Genomic DNA, 21334 nt, shown 5'->3' with positions numbered 1-21334 from the left:
ATGTCCCTGTCAGAGAGAAGGCACTGACTGACTCCACCCATGGTGGCTTTTCTTATCACCTGGTCCACTTTGCTGCCTGCTCCCTGTCAGAATTGTGCAATGGACCATGAGCCACTAATGGAAAGATCGTTCCACAGAGGGTCAAGAAAGCTAGGTTCTGGTATGGGCTCTGCTGCTTAACAGCTGTGTTGCTGTGGGCAGGTCATTTTCAGTTCCAATGCCCTCAGAGGCCCAAATAAACAGTAAGGACTATGGAATCAAAAACAGTGGTATAGTCATCACCCCTTGGATCCAGGCTGTAAATGGGGAGAGTAAGGAAGAAGTCACCAGAAACTCCACATCATCCTTAATATCACACTGCCACTGGAAAGGCAGGGCAGGGCGTGCCCACCTCCTCATCCAGAGCTCAGGCTGCAGTGGCACCTGCACATGCTCAGGGACACCTGTGAGTTGTTCAGAGGGTGTTTAGTGAGCACCAATGGCTTTAGCAGGTGCAGGTGGGGGGTACTGAAGATCACCTGGGCATAGCCACTGTCCTTCATGGGCTGATGTTCTTGTAAGGCAGAGAGCTACTTACAGAAAGCATTCTGAGATAGAGAAGTGTTAGGTGCTGAAAGAGAGATTCTGCTAGTGCCATAGGACTTCAGAGGATAAGATTCCTTCCAGTTTGATGAAAAGAATGTTCATGAATGACTTGGCACTAGAGTTGGGATTCAACTGCGCTGAGCCAAAAGATTATAAAGAAAACAAAGTGGAAATACAATCTACAGAGAACAGTAAAAGTGTGCCCTCTTTGACGATTTTATTTTTCACTAGTAGCTGTGTCATTGGTTACGGCAGCCATTAAACATAATTTTTTTCCTCCAAAATTTTTCTCAGCTTCATGATTTACCAAAAAAACCCCAATTCATCATTTATAAACAACATTAATCTCCTTTTTCATTAAAATCCTCCCAAGTTTAGTCATTTCTCTTGAAGTATACCACAAGTTGCCATGTTTCTTATTTTTAGGAATTTAATCTTTTTTTTAACCTTTCTTTCTAACTCTGACTTATAGGACTTTTGATTTTAATCTTGCAGTGTTGAAACTTGTGAAAGTAAAGTGTTTAGAATCTGTGTTTTTAGCACTAACCTGCATTTTTTTTCCTAGTAAATGGAGAGCAAGAGAACCGAGTGCAGAAGGGAAATGGATATTTTCAAGTGCCGCCTCACACACCTGTGATCTTTGGTGAAGCTGGAGGTCGCACACTGTTCAGGTATGTCAGAGGCCCTGCCTGAGAAAGCATCCCATTTGCTCAGAAGCATTGACTCAAGCAGATGTTAGAAGCTGTTTATTATTAACTTTCAGGGATAAGATTTGGAAGCTTCTCATTTCCATAAGATGGTAAAATGTCCACATTCTTAGTAAGAGGAGAACCTCTAGTGCTAGAATAGAGTAGTAGATACTTTGCCTTGAAGCAGCTTCTCTGGTGCTTTTCTGCAGGAAACTCTCATGTTGTTTCACTTTGCCTGTGTGCTACGGTCAGGGAATACATGGCATCACCAGAAGTCCCTGCCCACAGGAGAGATGCCGAGTAGGCACCTTCCCCAGACTGGGCCAGCCAGGATGAGCTGGGCTGCCCCTGGGAACTGTTGTGGCTGACACTGACACTGCTTGGGGTGTCAGGCAGTCATTTGTGGAGCCTTGCAGGGAAAAGCTGAATTGGTTCACCTCCACATTGCCAGCATAGCCCTGGTAGAGCCAGTGGATAGAGCTAACTAGTCTTCTCTAGGGGCCAGAAGTAAGAAAAATGCTTGTCTTATCCTTGAGTGCAGGATGCTTTCTTTATAATAGCTTCCTGAGAGTGGTTACCAGAAACATCTGGCCCCCATTGCATGTGAGCTCCTGTGCCATGCACTGTAGCACTGGTTGGGGACCTTCTTAAGTGCTTTGCTTGTACTCAGGTTTCCTGTCATCACCCAAGGCAACTACAGTGTTTATACGTGGCCTTGAAATCGGGGACTAAGTTTTAGGACCTGCTTTCCCTTTTAGCTGAGTGAGTCATTTGCCAGGCAGTACTTTATTTCCTCAGCTGCCAAGTGGGAGTTGTCCTAAATGAAATCCATGAGGGCCTGTGACAGTGATTTTGTCATCTGTGTTTGTTGTGCCACTTACTACTTGATGGATTGCTTATGTTTAGGCTGCTCTGCCGAGATTCCGGGGGTGAGACTGAATCGATGCTTCTTAATGAGACAGTGCCACAATGGGTAATTGACATCACTGTGGATGTAAGTGGCCCCCACTCCCACTTTGCCCTTATATTTTTTTTAACTCATGAAATTAAGAACTGCTCTAGACAGTTCTTAAACCTAATTAACTGGGCTCCCAAGTGGAATCCTCATCCTGTTCCTTACAGTTCCAAAGTTGCAGAAGTAATATTGATAGTTGTTTCTCTATCTATCTTTGTTGGTTTTTAATTATAAAAATAATACATGCTTATTCAATAAAATGAATGAAAGGAAACTCATCTCTTCCCCAATTATTCATTTTTGCCCATTTACTCCCTGTCCTTCTTTCCAGAGATAACAATTATTAATAAGTTAATAATGCATAGCCTTCAGTACTTTTTTCTTTGCATACACAGGCATATATTATTGGTGTACCTTTATGTGTGTATGTTCATTTTATTTTGCACAAAGTGTCTTATACATACTGTTCTGCAACTTTTTTCACTTAAAAATGTGTCCTGCACATCTTTTCATGTCTATACGTGTGTGTATCTTTTTTAATGACTGAATAATATTCCACTGTATAAATGTCCCATAGCTTTTTTAAGCAGTCCCCCCTGTTAATGGACATTTGTTTTCAGTGTTTTCTGATACAAACAGTGCTGCAGTCCTTGTACATATATCTTTGTGTACTTTTTAGGATAAATTCCTAGAAGTGGAATTGCTGGATCAAAGGGTATGCACATCTCAAATTTTGATAGATTTTGCCAAATTGCCCTCCACTGAGGCTGTGTACCAGTTTATACTCTCACCCACAGTGTATGAGTGCCTGCTTCCCCATACCTGCATCCATGCTGGATATCTTTAATCTTTGCTAAAAGATAGACAAATATTATCTCATTGTCTTAATGTGAATTTTTAAAGTATTCATAGTGAGGTTAAGCATTTTTTTCATATTGGCCATTTGTATTTTTTTCTGTGAACTACTTGTTTGTGTTCTTTACCCGTTTTTCTATTGGGTCGTTTGTCTTATTGATTTATAGGAGTTCTTTATATTGAATATTAACCCTTTGACTATTATGTATGTCTCTCAGTTTAATTTTTACTTTGTTCATGGTGTCTTTTGCCAGGTGAAAGGTTTTAATTTTTAAATAATCAAATTGGTCTTTTATGGCTCTGAGTTTCATGTCTTATTTAGGTATTTTCTACTCCAGAGTAACCAGGATGTTCTGCATTCTTTTCTAGTACTTTGATGATATTTTTTGTCTAGATCTTTAATCTATTAGAATTTATTCTTCTGTTTGGTATGAGGTAGGATTCTAACTTTTTCCAAAGGGATAGGCAGTGTGCCATCACAATTTATTGAGTAATCTATCCTTTTTCTACTAATTTGAGATGCTATCTTTATTATGTACTAAATTTCTGTATACACATGGGTCTGTATCTAGACTCTCTTATGTACTGTTGACCTATTTTGTGTATTCCTTAGCCATATGGAAAGGAATTTAATCTCTAGAATGTTTAGAAACTTTATTTTCTGTCCCAGATATACCTCCAAGAACTTAAAGGCAGTGTGACACCTGATGGATATTCTGTGGTCTTCTCTGTGTCCAAGCTCCCCATAAACCACTAATTCCTTTGAGTGTGAAACTCAGCTGGGATGCATTGCTGACTTTAGCCCTGTGGCTTATTCCTGAGAGGAGACATCCAGACAAGATATGCCATGGAGGCTCGGAGGGTATTAATACCCTGAGAAAAGATGACCAGATAATTTTATCCTTTATCTAAGAATGTGGTTGACCTCATGGTAGACATCTAGGTTCTTGGCTGAAGTTTCCACTCTTTCTTAAAACCTCAGACCTCACTCTGATATCAGAGGGAAAGAAAATGGGAGGACCTGATTGGCCTTTTCAGTTGGATGACGGGCCTTACCAACGTAAAGTGTGTGGCTTTTCTCAAAGGTGAATGCTGTGGGTTTCTCTCCAGACTTAAGTTTTTATTTGGGCCTTTAGGTATTAGCCCCTGTATTTTAATGCAAAATTAAGATTTTTGGTTTGTATGGCTTAAAACATTAAAAGAAAATGTCTTTCTCTTTAATAGCTCATACTGTTATTTAAGAAGAGCCATGCTACGATTTCATATTGCTACTAATATTGCATTTAATTTGTCTTTTCATATATTTTATTACAAAACTATAGTTTTCTGATAAATTTTCTTGAGGGACGATTTAGATAATGTGATAGCTTATAAAGTTCATAGATGGTCACTTTTAATTGTAAAATAATTATTACTTGCAAATCATGTTTTTCATATTGACATTATTTATCAGCTAATAGAAACTATTATACCTTTTTAACTTTTAATATTTCAGAAAAATATGCCCAAATTCAACAAAATTCCTTTCTACCTCCAACCTCATGCATCTTCAGGAGCAAAAACCTTAAAAAAGTAAGTTAAATATAGTGTCATGTGGTTCCTTGATCTAATTAATTGCTAGAGAGAATTCTTTCCCCCTACGATTGCTTTTATAGTAATAAAGGCAGGCACTGGATTTATAGCTAATTTTATAGCACTGAAAGTTTATACAATTAAACCATTTACCAGGTACCAACAGTGATACACTGTAGGTAGTTAAAAGTAAGTAAGACATGGATTTTTGTCTTTTGCCATAATTTACAGTTTAGGACACAACCTGTATATAATACGGCTTTATTTTAATGGGTACCTAGGAAATAGTGAGAAGGGGGAAAGAAGTGAGTTTTCAGCTGGAGCTTTCTAGAAAAGCTTCTTAAAGGACATGGAATGTGAGCTAGATGTGTAAGGAGTTCTACTTAACTGCAAAAGATAGATATTCCAGGTCCAGGACACAGTCTGATGGGGGTTGTGGACATGGGCGCATGCATAAGACAGTGAGAAGTAGCGTGAGAACCCCCATGCAGCTGCAGCACAGCTGGATGGGCAGCAGGGGCACACTAGCAGTAAACTGAAAAGGCAGTTAGAGGTTTACGGATTGTGGATTTGGATGCTAACCAACAGACCATGCAGTAACTACACACCAGGCATTTTTGAGCCAGTATTGGGATGTGGCCCAGGGAGAGGCTCAAGGAAGGGAGACCCAAGAGAAAAATGTTAGTAGTCTGGGAATGGGATGTTGAACTTTGAAAAGATATATATTCTAGCAAGTACAATCAACATGCTTTTTTAAAAACTGTTTTTGTTACAGAGATTGCCAAAAGAGAGTAGGATAATGAGCCCCCATTGACTCATCAGACAACTTCAGTAATTACCACTACCTTGCTAAATGATTTGCTTCATCTACACCTTTACCTACCCTCCCTCCACACAAACACACACTGGATTATTTTAAAATAAGTTCTAGACATCACTCCAGTGAGATGTAATAACTGAAGTTCTAGAAGGCTTTCAGAGTTTAAGCCTTAGCTTCTTGGTTTGATGATTATTGACTGATGTCAAAAATACGAAAAAAGGTGTGGAGGTGAGGGCATTAATGAGTCTAGTTTGGGACATGTAGAGTTTGAGGTGCCAGCTATTAGGTTTATGGCATAAAGCAGAAAGTTGAGACTCTAGGTCTAGACTGGGGCATCGTCTGTCCACAAGTGCTAGTTGAAAGCATGGCCCTAGGGAAAAAAGCCCAGGAAAAACTGAGCACCAAGAGCATCAGACCCTGGTGAGCATTGGGGGCTGCTCTCCTTTCCAAGATTATTTACTTTGGTCACGTTCTGGGAAAGTATTGAAGAGAATAAAACTGAGAAGACTATACTGTATAAATATATGTAAGTTTTAAGAATATATATTAATCTCAGTTGCACAAAATTGGCATCTTAAGAGGACATTATAGAAAATCTCTTGGCAATTCTAAAAATAATTAAGGTAATGAGTAAAATCATGTATTGGTTTATGTTTCTGTGGTATGTTTTGGCTTTATATAAAGTATTAGCATCAAAGAAAAATAATATGGACGAGGCAATATCAAGTGATTTCCATTGCTTTTTACAGAGATAGACTCTCCGCTAGTGACATGCTCCAAGTCCGGAAAGTTATGGAACATGTTTATGAGAAAATTATCAACTTGGATAATGAGTCTCAAACCACTAGCTCTTCTAATAATGAAAAACCAGGAGAACAGGAAAAAGAAGAAGATATTGCTGTGTTGGCAGAGGAGAAAATTGAACTTTTGTGCCAGGACCAGGTAAGTGGACTTGAGGACCACAGCCATGCTTTTTCTAGTACTGGTGCTCATAAAGAGTTACATAATGTGGTGTGATTATATTTCCCAAATTTGTTGCTTTTGAGAGAATTTATGGTTTTAGGGAGGCTCTCAGGAGCCCTGGGTCTCCCTCATCTATCTGTGAAGCTCCTCTATAGGGACTCTTAAGTCCATCCTAAAGCTCTTCTTTACCTCTGGGGAAGTTTTCAGGAAAGGGACACATAGATTTTAAAACGCACATAGACAAATGTGGATATGCTGGTAGCTTTTTTTTCCTGACAAGAAAAAGACACACGATCTTTTTAACATGTGTCGTGTTAGCCTCAGATCTGGAGTAGAGGTGGGTGGAGAAATGGCAGAACTGTTTTAAATCAAGATGCATTTAAGATGTGTCATCAGAGGAATGGTTGAAAGATGGCCTAGTGTTTCTGGCATACTGTCAAAAGATACACGTGTCACTGTACCCAATCTCGTGCCTGCATGCATAGAGGTGTGACAGCAAGAACAAGCCGCCAGTAATGGGGCAGGGCTGAACAAGCTGGATCACTGATGAGCATCCCTGCATTAATGATCAAGGTTTTAGGTACTAAAGACTTCTAACTTCTTATTTTTGGCCATGCAGGTTTTGGATCCAAATATGGACCTTCGAACAGTGAAACACTTCATATGGAAGAGTGGTGGTGACCTCACCCTCCATTACCGTCAGAAGTCCACGTGAAGGGTGGGCTAATGCTCCTGGGTATTCATTTACTACCTTCCTCTAAGGCCCCAAGAGTAGTCCTAGGAAGCTCACTGAGCCCCAATGGGAGCAAGACTTCTAATGGCCGTTTGGTATGGACCGAGATTATCTTTCAGTTGAAGTGACTAATTGAAATGTAATATAGAACCAGTCTCCATGTGTAGATTAAGCTGTCCCCAGGGAAGAGCGTGAGAAAGCAGAAGAGCCCTGAGCAGACTATGTCTCGCGAGATGTACAGAGAACTGACAACAGGCCAGTGCAGACTTTGCTTCCTCCTTTTGTTTCAAAGGACCTTATCTTTGCTAGCACTTGTTAGAGACACATCGGTCGGACCACATCTGTCACTGTGTTTCGACTTCAAACCCACACTCTAGCTTTTCTAAGAGAGTACATTCCATTATGCAGTAGATAAGGCATTTTCCAAGTTGTCATTAAAAAAATCTAATTGTTTTCACCATTTAAGACAGTTATTTTTAATGGGAATTTGCTGTTGCACAATTTGAGAACCAGCCCATTTCATAAATAAATGATTAATATTGGGCTTGTTTTTGATACTGCATCTCAGATGTGTTCTTACAGGAAGATCTGTTGGAATTCTAGGTGCTGGATTACAGCGCTTGGACTGCTGGGCCAGAGTTTGCACAGCCCGTGCCTAGCGATGCTGCACCTTCCCATCATGCCCTGGCTGTGTGGCAGTCCAGGCAGTGAGCTGTTTCACTCCTTCGTCCACTGTGTCCAGTTCTATTTATGGGCAAGGCCAGCTGAGACCACAGGCTTTTGCTCTGAGTAAACAACATGACACCATCAAAACTTAAGACCATGATGGAATTTTAATTTCATTCAAATGTTACCTAAAATGTATGGTGTCAGAGTCAAGGGATATCATAGTGAGTTAATTTGATATTCATATCCTGGAAGTATACATATTTGTTTTTCCTAGTTTTATATGTAGGCTTTTGATGTACTTGTGTTCAGATCTTCTTTTCACTGTTCTAACAATCTCAAGCTTTCACAGAATCATGGATCTTGTACAGAATATAACTTATTGGGGATAAACACTTCAACTTTTGGCAGGAAATACTTTGGAGTCTCCCCAAGGTCATTTGTATTCAGAGTAGATCAGTGGTCCACCCCCATAAAAACTACATAAGACAAGCCTCCTGTACGAAGCCAGAAGCACAAGTGCCTTCAGAGGGCAGTTTATTCCAGTCCAGTTGCCTCCCCAGCTTGTGTGTGGCCTGTCCCCACAACAGCAGGGACTGGGGAGGGTGGTAGGGAAGGTTTTTTCTTTTCTACATCTTCACAGGTTTAGCTGGGGGCAACTGATGGGCCTAGGTCCACACCTTACTATTTGAGATACTCTGATCCGCACAACTGCAAACACAGGGTTCCCTCACTGCTAGTCAGCTTCCTTTGGAAAGTGGACAGGCCATTGCCTTCTGCACTTTGGAGAAGTGAGCAAAGACGTGGCCACATTTCCAGTAAGCTGAAATGGTCTTTCTCCCTTCCTCAGAGAGCAACCAGCTTCTTTTTTTTAAGAGTCCTTTCTATCTATCTGTTGGATACAACAGTGCGCTTTTGGTGCACATTTTTTAGCAATAGTTGTGAATGAATGGTAAAAACAACAAAACAAAACTCACTTGTCAGCCCTCAGTTGTGTTTGCACGAGGGGCCTTGAGCTGAAGAAAGGGTTTCACTGGGTCGTTTGCCCTGTGTGCTGAGCCTTGGGTGGCTGCACTCCCTTCCTGTCACAGATCTGCCGCCCAGCATGACTGTACTTTTTGCCCCCTCCAGTCAGTCAAACCAGTAATACCGTTTCCAGAAAATCTGACAGTCTGCAATGCCAAAAGGGTACAAATCTGTATTTCACGTTGTATAGAATAAAGGCTTTAGTTAAAATATTTCAAAGCGTAATACACGTTTATTTTTTCACTTGTCATTTTCCTTCATAGCAGATTAGAGAAAGAAAGAAACTTGGTTTCATGTTCTCTTTGGAAATATTAAAATCGTTGCCCATTTTATCCTCTAGTCTATGGGGGAGGGAAGAAAAAGTGAAGGGGAGAGCCAGAACTTTGGGACAACAGCAACTTGGGGTGAGACTGCCCAGCTACAGTTAAGGGAAGCTCGCCCCAGAACAAGTCTGTTCTCATTCCTGCATTCTTGACATTGGGCTCCCAGACAATCCAGGACACAATGCCTTACTGTTCTGCACTTATCAGCTGCTCTGGTAAGCTTGACAAGGGCTTGCTTGAGATGTAGTCAGTGCTTGGAACTCCATGTTTGCTGATTTGGGACCTTCTCTCCATATAGCTGGTCTATGGTGCCCAGAGCAGATAGTCCTTACCCTGCAGACTTGACAGCTTTTGAGTTTCCTGTATGTACAGTCATTATAAATCATGCAGTAAAGGTGAGACTTTCACCTGGTGGAAGCTAGAAGACAAGGCCAGAGGCAGCTTTCACAGTAATTAGCAAGGAGTATGGGAAGGTGAGAGTCCAGTCAGAGCAGCAGAGGACTTCAGGTGATGAGGGGACATCCTGGGTACGGCACCCTCCTCTGCAGAAACTGCACAGAGCAGAGGACCCAGCCTAGCCTTAGCCTCCAAAGGCACCTGGGTGGGGAAATCAGCTCCCTCCCATACTATAGGAAAGAACAGAAGGGTTTTCACCCACTCTTATCTAACCCCATACTTTTCCTCTTGGGGTGAGCGTGGTGTGTGAAGAGACCTAGTGAGGTGGACTAGCTTTGAGAGTTTGCCTAGGACGGTGAACTTAAATGTGCAACTTTTATTCGCTACTGGGGCTGGCTGGATGCCTTGTGTACTTGGAAGAGATGGTTGTTTTAGTTTGGGAGCTAGCTAACAGGAGTTGCCACTGGGGACACTAGGTCTGTGGTGGCATGTTGGGCCTGAGGAAGAAACACTGTGGTCCAGGCACAAATGGGTCTCTGCTGAAGGGCCTAGAATGTCCAAGCCCCTCCCTTCAGCGAGATGCACAAGTACACTGCCTCTCCCCTCCAACTGCAACTGGCACGGTGGCCGGCCTGATCCCACTGTGGCAGTGTAGCACAGGGGTGAGGGCACATGACAGGAGCAATTGGGACCGGCGCGTGGCCCCAGGGCTTGGGGGTCCCTTCCAGTATTCAGTGGACCAAGCTGTGCAGGAAGAGCCAAGGCAGGCCCTATAAAGCAATCAGGCCAATACCTGACACCAACCCCTTCTCACCCCACTTCACCTGGGTTATGACCAGACCCTGCTGCCGCCAGGGAAGCCTCAGAGACCAGAGCTGGCACAAGCACTAGACCAGAGGGTGCATGGCCAAAAAACACCCTTGCCCAAGGCCATGGCCTCTCACTACCCACCGAGGCTTCATGCCCCACCCAGGCTTCCTCTCCTAGCTCCCGCAAAATATTTAATCTGGGGGTGCTGTTCCCAGCCCTCTACCACCCCAAACCCTTTGAAACCCCAAAACCAGGACTACCAGGGAGGATAAATGTTGGGAAATCATCTCCTGGAGACCAGAAGCTGGGTCCAAGTGAGTGGACACAAAAGCCCCCTGCCAGCAGCAGGCACTGCACACACCTGGAGCTGCAGCCTAGGAAGCTGGACACATGGGGCTGGGGGCAGGCACAGGGCCAGGGGCAGGCAGGGCGCTGACTGCATAGCACAGTCTGGGCTGCCTGCCCACATCTGGGCTTCATGAAATGTCGCCAGGGGCCTTGTCACAGCCCAGGCGGTTCTAGGGCAGAGAGCTGAGCCTGGCTAGCCAGCCCCTCAGCCTCCACCCCGAAAACTGGGCTCTCTGTGCTTGCCGGCTCCTCCTCAGCCTGAGCTTCAAGCAGCTCAGCAGACAGCCCGTCTTCTGGTGAGGCTGCCGAGGTGAGGCTGTCGGGAAGAGTCAGCTGAGGCAGGTGGTCTGGCTGGGCTTGGACACCTGGGCTGTCCAGGAAGGAGACCTCAAACTCTGACCCCGACCATGTGGCCTCACCTGAAACACAGAAGGTGGAGCTGAGGAGGCCTGCAGAACCTAGGGCCAGCAACCCCACTGACTCCTGACTGTCACCCCAGCCTCTATGGGGGAGGGGAGATCTAGTGTACAAATGCCTTGATGTGGCTGTATCCAGCCTGCTGGCTTACTTGCAACCCGGCTGAGGAATGTAGGCAGCCTTCCCAACAACCTGGGGTCCTTCCCAGAGGACTTCAGAAGGTGCCGGCCACTCACCACCCCGCTCATGAGAACTGTTGCTAGAGCAAACGTCTTCCAACCCTGAGGTTGAGAGAGCTGTGGAGGTCGGCGCTGAAGAAGGAGGCAGGCTGGGCCACACGCTGGCATTGCTGCTGTCCAAGAGGGAAATGCCCGACACGTCCAGGAAACCTAGGGCAGTGGGGCACAGTTCTTTGCCAGCACAAAACCCTGACCACTGGAAGGTCAGTACCCTGGGCTCACCCTGCCCGTTCCTAGGGTTTGTGGCCCAGCCTGTGAGACTATAATCTTAGCCCCTTGTGATGCTCTCCACCCCCCGCCCATGCAGCCCCAAAGAGGTTCTCCACTGCCTGTTTCTGAGGAAAGCAAGGGGCCTGGGGCTGGCCATCAAAGGAGTGGCGCAGTAGCAGTGGGCCTAGACTCTGCTCTGTCTCCAATTAGCTGTGTGACCTGAAGGAGGCCACCTCTCTCCTCTGGACTACAGACTCCCCATTTGAACACTAGATGGGATGATCTGCATCTGGGTGTAGACCAGGGGAGGGGTGGGGGGGAGCCAGCCCCAGGGAAGTTTGGGCCTTGCTGCCAAAGTCCAGCCCTGAGCCTGCGGCCCAGTCCTCTCCAGGGCTGGCCGGTACCTGGGTCCATGACTCGCTGCACTGGAGGTGGAGGCTGAAGAGGAGTCTCTGTGGGATGTGGAAGTCCCCCAAGGTCTGGAGGGCTAAGGCTGGGACTCCCAGACCCAGGAAGTGGTCCTTCTAGGGAGGAGCCAGGTGCTTGCAGCAGGACCTGGGGGAGCCAGGAAAGAAAACAGGGACACAGTGCCTTGAAGGATTTTGCAGCCTGACCTAATAACCACCCTACCCTTACCCTAGGAGCACCGCTCGACCCTTAGCGATCACTCCTTCTGATATGGTGGTATAAAGTCAGGCCAGAGGGGTCTGGCTGGCCTCCCTGCAGTGTCAGCACCAAGAGGGAGCACTCCTCCCACTCTATTGAGGTGTCCAAGTCCCACCTGGCCCTAACACAGCCTCTTTGCGGCCTTGACCCCTATCAGTGACCCACGAGAAGGGAGGACCGAACCCTTCTGGAATTCAGGCAGGCCTGGAATGGAGAGCATACTTGAATACTCCCTGCACCACTCCCAGGCACCAGCCCAGTGCCCAAAGTTACTCTCAGGAGACCCACTCGTCAGCCATGAAGGAAGGGCCAGCATTTCCCTGCAGACTTGGCCAGACAACCATCCCAACTGTGATTCTGGAGACCCAGGCCCTGGCCCAGCTTTACCACAGACTCAATGAGGCACTGAACAGGCCCATCAGTGAGCCTCAGTTTCCCACTCAGGAAGAGGACAACTAGGGCCTCACCTCTAGACCCAAGAGGCAGGAGAGCCAAAAGTGGGTTTTACTATCCCAGGCAGGGCAAATCTGCTCCCACTGGGTCTCAGAAGCAGATGGGTCTCCCAGATACAAGGGCCCCCCAGACAGGCCTCTGGTGAAAGCTGCTGATGGCTCCCCAGGACAGCCTCTAAAACGGTCTCCCTTTCCAGCTGGCAGGTCTCTCCTCCCCCGACTGGCAGATGCTCCCACATACCTCTGTGTAGTTGCTCTGCCCGGAACCTATCTCCAGGTCATGTGAGTCCTGGGGTGTAGGCCCAGGTGCCAGAGCATCATGCAGTAGGGCATCAGATGGCGGGGTGCCAGGTAGTGGGGCATCACGTGGTGGGGCACCAGGTGGCGGGGTGCCAGGCGGTGGAGCACCAGGTGGTGGAGTACCAGGTGGCTTCCTGTGGTGGCTGGGGGCCTGAGTTGGGATCCGATGTAGATACCCATAGCCGATGCCACACCCCAGGCTACCGAAAGCCAGAAACTCAGTCCAGGAGGTTGCCCCACAGCCCTCCCTACCTTACCGCCCCACCCACAATTCGCAATAAGAAGGCTGGACAGGGCACTTCTGGAGCACTGGTCAGCCTCAGGTGTCCAGGGCCCTGCCCTCCTCCGCTCCCCCGTGGGACTCAGGTCCATGCTCACCGGTCAGGCCCCACCCACCTGGCCCTCCAATGCCAGGAAGTACCTGCCCTCTCCACCCCAGGCTGCATTGGGAGTCACAGTCACCTCCCGGCAGGAGTCAGACTCAGAGTTATAAACCATCAGCTTCAAGGGCTTCCCCTCATGGGACTCGATGAGCGTGAAGAAATCCTCAGACTGTGAGAAACACACGGTGCCTGAGGCCTGCGCTCGACTGGAAGCCTCAGCGAAACCACATGCCTCCCATGGATGGCACCCATCTCTGCACACCCCATCGAGGGCCTGGGAAGGGGCAGGCCATGGGCTCCTCACCTCCTGAAGGATCTGGTCAGAGCCAACCACGTAGTCTGTGTAGGGGCGCAGGCCAGCAAGGGCGGCAGGGGAAGACGGTTCCACATCCTAGGGAAAGAATCACAAACAAGCAGCCTCAAGGCCACCAAAGAGGCCGCAGGGAGAAGGGGCAGGGGGCGCTGCCTCTCCAGGTACTGGTTCAGATACCTGTCCTCAGTCCCCAAGCAGGGCTTTCAGCCTAGACTCCCTCTCCTTGCCGCCCAGATCCCCCACATCCCCCAGGTCTGCGCCTGCCCAGCAGAGGGCAGCACCATGGCATGGCACGGCTCGCACTGGGCTCCAGACTCCGACCTGCACTCCACCCACTCCCGGCTCCACCAGCCGCTAGCCGTGTGACTCAACACATGACTGAACCACTCAGCCTCGTTTTCCCCACAATCAGAAGTAGGATGCACAGTTCCTACTCACAGCATTGCTAAGATTAAACACATGTAAAGAAAGAAAGCCACAGCCCGGCCATAGTAAGTCCCAACTGTGCTGCTGCCACTGCAGCAGGCATGTGGCCAAAGGCCCCTAGGGTTGGAGGCGAGGGCAGTGAGAAAAGCTGGGCACAGACAAGGACCGATTTCTCCCTTGGAAACCCCCGCCACTCCCAATCTCCCAGGCTCCCTGGGAAATGCACAGGAATTTGTATCATCAGCCCCATTTCGCTCATGGGCAAACCCAGGCAGGCTGCAAAAGTTGAGAAACTTGGCCAGCTCCTGCAAGAAGCCAGTGGGCAATGGAGGAGGCTAGACACCAAATCGGCCGACTTCCAGCTCAGGGTACCTGCCTTCCACCAAGCCATAGGACTGAGTGTTTGAGAACATGGACACCATGAATGAGCTCAGGCATGAGGTGTGCGCATGACACTATCATCTATGACAGCTCAGTCACCGAGGGTCATTAAGATATGGATTAGTCATATAACAATACACCAGAAAACCACTATATACAGTCTTGTTGCTTAATGGCAGGGATACGCTCTGAGAAATGCATCATTAGGCAATGTCACGGTTGTGCAAACACCACAGAGTGTACTTACACAAGCCTGATGGTATCGCCTAACTGCACACTAGGCTGTGTGGTGTGGCCTATTGCTCCTGGGCTACACACCAGCACAGCACGTTACTGCACTGAACACTGTAGGCAATCAAAACACAACGGTATCTGTGTATCTAAACAGAGAAAAGGTCGATAGAACAGTGGTGTTATGCTGGGCATGGTGGTTAATGCCTGTCATCCCAGCACTTTGGGAGTGGAGGCGAGAGGACTGCCTGAGCCCAAGGATTCAAGACCGGCATGGGCAACCTGGCAAGACCTTGTCTCTATAATAAATTAAAAAATTAGCTAGGTGTTGTGGCACATGCCTGTAGTTTCAGCTACTCGGAAGGCTGAGGCGGAATGATTGACTGAGTCCAGAAGTTCGAGGCTGCAGTGGCCCTGAGTGTGCCACTGTATTCCAGCCTGGGCGAAAGTAAAACTCTGACTCAAAAAAAAGGGGGGAGGTGGGGCTGGGCTCGGTGGCTCAGCCTGTAATCCCAGCACTTTGGGAGGCTGAGGCGAGTGGATTGCCTGAGCCCACGGGTTCGAGACCAACCCGGGCAACCTGGTGAGACCTCGTCTCTACAACAGATTAAAAAATTAGCCAGGCACAGTAGCACGCACCTATAGTGCTACTTGGAAGGCTGAGGCAGAAGGATCACCAGAGCCCAGCAGGTCCATGCTGGAGTGACCGTGAGTGTGCCACGGCTCTCCAGCCTGGGTGATGGAGACTCAACTCAAAAAAAAAAGAAAGAAAGAAAGATGGTGTTATAATCTTATGGGACCACCACGGTATATGTGGTCTGTTACTGACCAAAACGTTGTTACGCAAGGCGTAACTGTGGGTGTATATACATGCACACATATATAGTGTGTGTGTTTATACATGAACATACAGAGAGGCAGGGACACAGACAGACTAATAAAAGCAACATCATTCCAGCAATATAACCATCATTCCAGTACACAGTATTCCTACTTTTCCAATCAATAACCTAGGTACAGAAGGTAAGAAAGTGCCTGAAGTCACATGGCTAACAAGAAGCAGGTACACTGTCCAGGGGTTAATGAGCTGCCCTCTCTGGGACACTGCCATGAGACTAGGTCTGGCCCTCAGAGTCCTCTGTGACCACCCCACTTGGGGCTCAGGCCCCACCTATCTCCTGCACATGCTGCCCCTACATGCTGTCCACACCCAGACCTGCCCAGTACACCACAAGCCTTCTACGCACCCCTCCCACCCTGCCCCACACTCACCAGCACGTGCCACACGTGCTCGCTGGCCCTGCGGAAGCTGCAGAAGCGCACGCTGGCACCCAGCAGGCCCTGGCCGCCCCACATGTTGCTGGGTACCACCTCCACCTCGCGCACCTTCATGGTCTTCATGTTGAACACCTCCAGCTTCACAGGCTTCTCCACGTTGGCCTTCAGCAGCGCCTTCAGCGTGTCGTTCTCCTTGTTCTGCAGGGGCAGCGGGGCTAACTCCAGGCTCCTCCCATGCCTGGGCTGGAGCCCTCAGACAAGTCTGGGCCTGAGACGGGGCAAGGGTCTTGGTGGCCAGCAGCCCCAGCAGGGCCTGGTGGGGCGACGGGACGGGGCAGTGGCTGGGCCCAGGTTCACAGACCAGGCCTGGGCCTACAGTGTGCAACCCCCACCTTCCACCAGGCCCAAGCTCTGCCAAACCTCCCTCCACCTGCCAGAAAACACGGCAAAGCAAGCAAAAAGCCTCCTGGCTCCAGAGCACTCCAGGGCTGCCCGACTCCAAGCTGCCTCTTGGCCACAGCCCCCATGCCCCTCATGCCCCAGGAAGCAGGCCTGTTAGGCCTTGGGGCCACCTCCAAGGGTCCATCTGCCCCCACTCCACTCCAGAGAGCTGAGCTCAGGAGCTGAGAGCTGGGAAGGGGCCCGATCAGGCTGTGAGTACAGTCAGGCCCTGGAAGGAAAGGCTTGGCTGGGCTTTCCCCTAGAAAGGGGAGGCAGGGGCAGACTGGGGTCCCCTGCAGGACAGTCACACAGTCTGACTTCCGTGCCCATGCAGACACCTCCTCCAGGAAGCATGTGTAGGGGACACACACACACAAAGCAGAGGCAGGGAGGGGGGGGCCTTACCAGCCGTGAATGTCCAATGGTGATGATGAAGTCAAAGTAGGGCTCCAGGCCCGCCTGCTGGGCCGGGGAATTCTCCTGCACCTGTCCCACAAGAGAGGCCACCGTCACTGGGCCACCAGCAGGACTCCCCAGGAAGCCCTCGCCCTCAGTTTCAGACCCCCTCAGCACTCTCAGTGTCCCGGCAAGGACACAGGCCTGGCATGAAACGCTCTGGGCATTGTCATTCCATCCCTTCTTGCCCCCTTTCTGGGTGCAGATTTTCCTCTCAGGAAAATGGCTCTTTCCTGATTGCTCATGATCCACCGGACTTTCAGAGATGCCTCACAGCCCAGGGCAGCCTTGGCAGCTAGCAGGAGACAGCATGGAGACAAGCTGGCCCAGGCCTGTGGGAATGCTGTCCCAGAGGGCTGGGCTGGGGCTGGCTAGAAAGCCAAAAGGGGTTACACCAGGAAGGTTTAGACTGGACAAGAAGGATGGGCCCTGACGTGCAATGGAAGCAGGCAGGCCCCAGGAAGTATGCAACCAGGGCTGTGCCCAGAAAGGAGGAGTGGGAAAAGCAGTTTGTGGCCAGCTCTCAGGGGACCCCAGACCCTAGCTGGCGGACTCAGGCTCAGTCCAGTGCCTAGAGCCACTGAGACATGCTAGCAGAGGATGCTGGCACAAATCCCAGGGGAAGGACTGGGTCTGAGCCCGGGAGTCTGGTGAGTTGGGTAGCCTAGCTCTGGACTGAGGAGCTTCTCAGTGGCTCGACTACCCCACAGCCTCACAGTCTAGCCTCCAGGCCCATGCAGACACCTCTTTCAGGAAGCATTCCTAGCCCCTCCCTGCTACCCAGCTCACTGCTTTATCCAAAGCCCAACAACCAGGGCTTGCAGGCTATGGCAGGAACCCATCTCAAAGGCTTCATTTACAGAGTCCTACTCAAACAATGCGGCCTCTGTCGCAAGGTCCTGGCCCCTGTCAATGGGCCCACATCCCCAGGCCTTTGGCTGTGGGCGCTTGATGACCTGTTGGTGCAGACATCAGCCAGGGCCTAGTGGAACAGGCACAGGGACCAGGTACTTGTCACCTCCTAGTGGAGAGGCCCTGTGGCTCCTGCTACCTACCAGCCCCTCCAGTCCTAGATTCCTCAGGCTGAATGAAGGAAAGCTCACGGAGAGCCGCTGAGGACAAACTGCTGAGCTTTCAGACCAAGGTCAGTTTGCCCCTGGAATTAGGACTCCTTTCTGGCAGCATCACCAGTCAATCCTTGCTTCCCACCTCCAGAAGCTGCCATGGCTCCCCACAGGAGTGAGCCCAGCAGTCAGCTCTGGCCTAGTCGGGCTGGCCCAGAGAGCAAGCTGCTCCCAGGTCTAGCTGCAAGGGAGCTCGGTGCCCTGTCCTCTATTCTTTCAGGGTCTTTTGAAAACCACAGGACAGTCAATCAGGAATAATTCAGGGCCACTTCCAAGCTGTGCCCCCTCCCTCCTGGTGGCTGCCTGCTCTCATTTCAGGGTTGTGTGTAAGCGGCCCTCCACCATTAAATGAGCTCCAGAGATTCAGTCCCCAGCCCCCAGGCTTGGCCTCCTCCAGCCCACCCAGTACCTCCTCTCCCCACCCTCTCCCTGTGGCCTCTTCCTCTGTCTAGCCACATCTACTTCCCTATCCCTGGGTGCTACTCACTATCCCACCGCTAAAATAATCTGTGTAGCTGCCCACTGCACCCCCAGCTGCAAAAACTACCACTCCTCCAACCAGTTCCCATCAATGTGGGCTGCTTTTCACAACAATCCCACCCTGTTTCCCCCATTGGGGATCCTAATGGAATCCACAATGATAACAGCTTACATTTACTAAGGGCTGGTTTGCTGGGTGCCAGGGCATGGCACTACCTCCCCTGCTTTATCTATTATTCAACCCTTTTCCTGACCTCAAATTACAGGTGAGAAGTACTCAGTAATTCAGTAATCTGATCCCAGGAAATCCAGCCCAGAGCCCTCCTCCCAATCAAGGACCTCTTTCCCGGTAAATTCTTCACTACTCCAAGCTCTGGGAGGGCAGAGACTTCTCCAAAGTGCCTGGCACATAGAAGGAACACCAGTATTTCTAGAATGCAGCATATTTGTTCTTCAATTTTTATTTTTTTGAGTGCGGTCACACTCTGTCTTCCAGACTGGCGTTCAGTGGCATGATCACAGCTCACCGCAGCTTCTAACTCCTGGGCTTCAGCTACTTTCCTGCCTTGGCCTCCTGAGTAGCTCAGACTACAGGCACACACCACCATGCCCAGTTAATGTTTTTACTTTTTGTAGAGACAAGGTCTCGCTATGCTGCTTAGTTTAGTCTCAAACTCCTAATCTCAAGCAATCCTCCCACCTCGGCCTTCCAAAGTGCCGGGATTACAGGTGTGAGCCACTGTGCCAGCCTCAATTTTTAAAAGTTGTAAGTAGGTCATATCACTCCTCCACTTAAAATCTCCAGATGGCTCCACATCTCAGAATAAAATCCTAAATCATTAGGACAGCATGCAAGGTCATATGCAGTCTGGTCTGGCCTCTTCCTCTACCATCTCCTCCTCCTGTCAGCTTCACCACCCAAACACACCAGCCTCATCTCCTTGCATTTCCTCAAACACACAAGCGCACCCCATCTGAGGCCCTCTGCCCTTGCTAGTCCTTCTGCCTGGAAGACCATTCCCCTAAATATTTGTATCGTCCACTTTTTGCTTCCTTCCAAGGCGGTCTGTTGAAATGCTACTTAAGCAGAGGCCTTTCCTGACCATGCTATCCAAAATAACACCCAGTTACCACTCTTTGTCCCTGTAACCTGCTTTTTCTCACCAGCAATTATTACCACCCACTGCATATTTCTTTGTGGTCTCCCTTCTCTCCTTACCCCATCCAAATGTGAACCCAGGAGAACAGGGAGCATGTCTGTTCTCTTCAGTGCTTTTTCTCTGATGCCTAGTACTTTGCCTGCCAGAGCACGCGCTCAGGAACATCTGTTTTTGTGAATCACAACCTCTGATCCCTTGACCTCTCCAAGCTGTCCGGCTCCATCAGGCCCCTCCCCTGTCTTCACTCCCACCATCACCCCTCCTCTTGCCAATATCCCTAAGTCCTTGGAGGACTCTCCTGGCTGGATGCATTTTCTGCCTGGTGCTTCACCATGAGAAAGCCCATTACCAAGCACAAATCCTGTCAACTCTGAATCCTCAAGGCCAGCCTGGTTTTCCTGTTTGGAAATACCTCCTTTGCCCTTCTGTGTGGTAACTGATAACAGACCACCCCTTCAAAACACAGCGACCACTCAACAGCCAGGCACCAAAACCGTCAGACTTGCCAGTTTACACCTATCTCTGCATCCAGCTGCTTTTCACTAGGGAAAAGGGGTGCACCTCTTTCCCGCTGGACTCTGGGGTCAGGGATTCTCCCTTCCCCGCCCCCTTCACTTTCATTACAGCCCCTCCCTCTCCACAGATACCAATTTCAACCTCAAATCTCCATCTGGCCGCAGGTCTTTCTCCTCACTCCGTTTTCACTTTCCCAATGCCTGCTCCTCCGGACCTCCTTATAGTCGCACCCGAAGACCATCCTCAGCCCCCGCCTGGCCGGCCCTCTCCGCAGTGCTTCACCCTGGGGACCTCCCCAGCCGCAAACGCTCTCCCGAGGCTTCTGCGGCGCTCTCCAAGCCACACTGTCCTCACTTTCCCTGGCAGTTTCGCACTGGTCCTCGATTCTGAAGCCCCTCCCACCCCACGACGGGTGGGACCGCGCCCACGGGCTCCCCCGCAGCTGACGTCCCCTTGCTTATCCCGACCCCGTGGACTGTAAGACCCGAGGCGGGAACCCCAGGCCCAGCACGGGGCACGGCGCACAGCGGGCGAGCATAGACGTGCGATAGGTGCGAGAGCGCGTCCCGTGTGGAGCTGGCGCATCTTCCATCCGGGAAGGGCGCCGTTCCGGGCGGCCACCAGGAAACGCTCCCGCCTTCCGCACCGCGGTCACTTGGCGCGAGGCCCGACTGCAGTCTCAGGCTGGCCGGGGCCGGGAGTCCCGCTAGGCTGCCCCTCCCAGTCGGCTTTCACCGGGTAGGGGTGCACTGTCGCCACCAGGGCTTGGAAACGCTGGGCCGCGACCCCGTGCAGTCGCCAGCCGGCCGGCGGCTCAGAGGTATAGGCGAGTCGCTTGCGGTCGTCCAGCCAAGGTCACCGGCGCCGCCGGGGCTCCTCCCCCCGTGCAGGTGGAAGCCCTCGGCGCCGCCCGTGGGCTTCTCGACGCTGGCACCCAACCCCATGGCTGCAGCCTCGCTGGACACCCGCGTACAGGACAGCTTCGCTGACCAGGCGGGCCAACCCCCGTGCCACTAGCCTGGGCTAGCTCTATCGGTGCTCGATTACCTGCGCCTGGTCACGTGGGAGGACTGCCCCGCCCTCTCCAGACGCGGAGGCTCTTAGCAACCGACCCGCCACA

General features: G+C 49.8%; 2 protein-coding genes across 4 annotated transcripts; one reads left to right on the top strand and one right to left on the bottom strand.

Moving 5' to 3' along the window:
- Positions 1–201: 201 nt before the first annotated feature.
- WDR48 (WD repeat domain 48) lies at positions 202–9076 on the top strand (the record flags this gene model as incomplete). The annotated part of the gene is made up of 6 exons (XM_008072937.2): positions 202–311; positions 1151–1256; positions 2181–2268; positions 4580–4656; positions 6226–6418; positions 7059–9076. Coding segments are annotated over 6 exons (670 nt in total), but the record flags the coding sequence as incomplete, so codon positions are not given.
- GORASP1 (golgi reassembly stacking protein 1) lies at positions 8384–21158 on the bottom strand. 3 transcript variants are annotated; one of them, XM_008072936.2, is made up of 9 exons: positions 21097–21158; positions 16884–16965; positions 16032–16235; positions 13713–13799; positions 13447–13577; positions 12967–13225; positions 12012–12162; positions 11395–11547; positions 8384–11160 (listed from the first exon to the last, which is right to left on the bottom strand). In XM_008072936.2, the coding sequence occupies exons 1-9, from the start codon at positions 21156–21158 to the stop codon at positions 10895–10897; spliced, it is 1395 nt and encodes a 464-aa protein (XP_008071127.1). In that variant the 3' UTR covers positions 8384–10894. The 3 variants fall into 3 exon arrangements, with proteins under 3 accessions (XP_008071127.1, XP_021562076.1, XP_021562077.1); XM_021706401.1 differs by lacking the exons at positions 16032–16235; positions 16884–16965 and having other exon boundaries at positions 13713–13800; XM_021706402.1 differs by lacking the exons at positions 13447–13577; positions 16032–16235; positions 16884–16965 and having other exon boundaries at positions 12967–13176; positions 13713–13800.
- Between the last annotated feature and the right edge of the window lie 176 nt (positions 21159–21334).

The sequence above is a fragment of the Carlito syrichta genome, unplaced genomic scaffold (genome assembly GCF_000164805.1).
Source record: "Carlito syrichta isolate Samal-C Ts95f unplaced genomic scaffold, Tarsius_syrichta-2.0.1 Scaffold315530, whole genome shotgun sequence".
In the NCBI taxonomy this organism is placed as follows: Eukaryota; Metazoa; Chordata; class Mammalia; order Primates; family Tarsiidae; genus Carlito; species Carlito syrichta.
The sequence above is the reverse complement of the archived record's forward strand: the minus strand, read 5'-3'. Positions and strand labels throughout refer to the sequence as shown.

Coding starts and splice junctions, on each gene's coding strand:
- GORASP1 (XM_008072936.2), bottom strand. CDS start 21,158: ATGGGGTTGGGTGCCAGCGTCGAGAAGCCCACGGGCGGCGCCGAGGGC. Junction 13,578..13,712: donor CTGACCAGATCCTTCAGGAG/GTGAGGAGCCCA, acceptor TGTTTCTCACAG/TCTGAGGATTTCTTCACGCT. Junction 12,163..12,966: donor GGCAGAGCAACTACACAGAG/GTATGTGGGAGC, acceptor TGGCTCCCCCAG/GTCCTGCTGCAAGCACCTGG.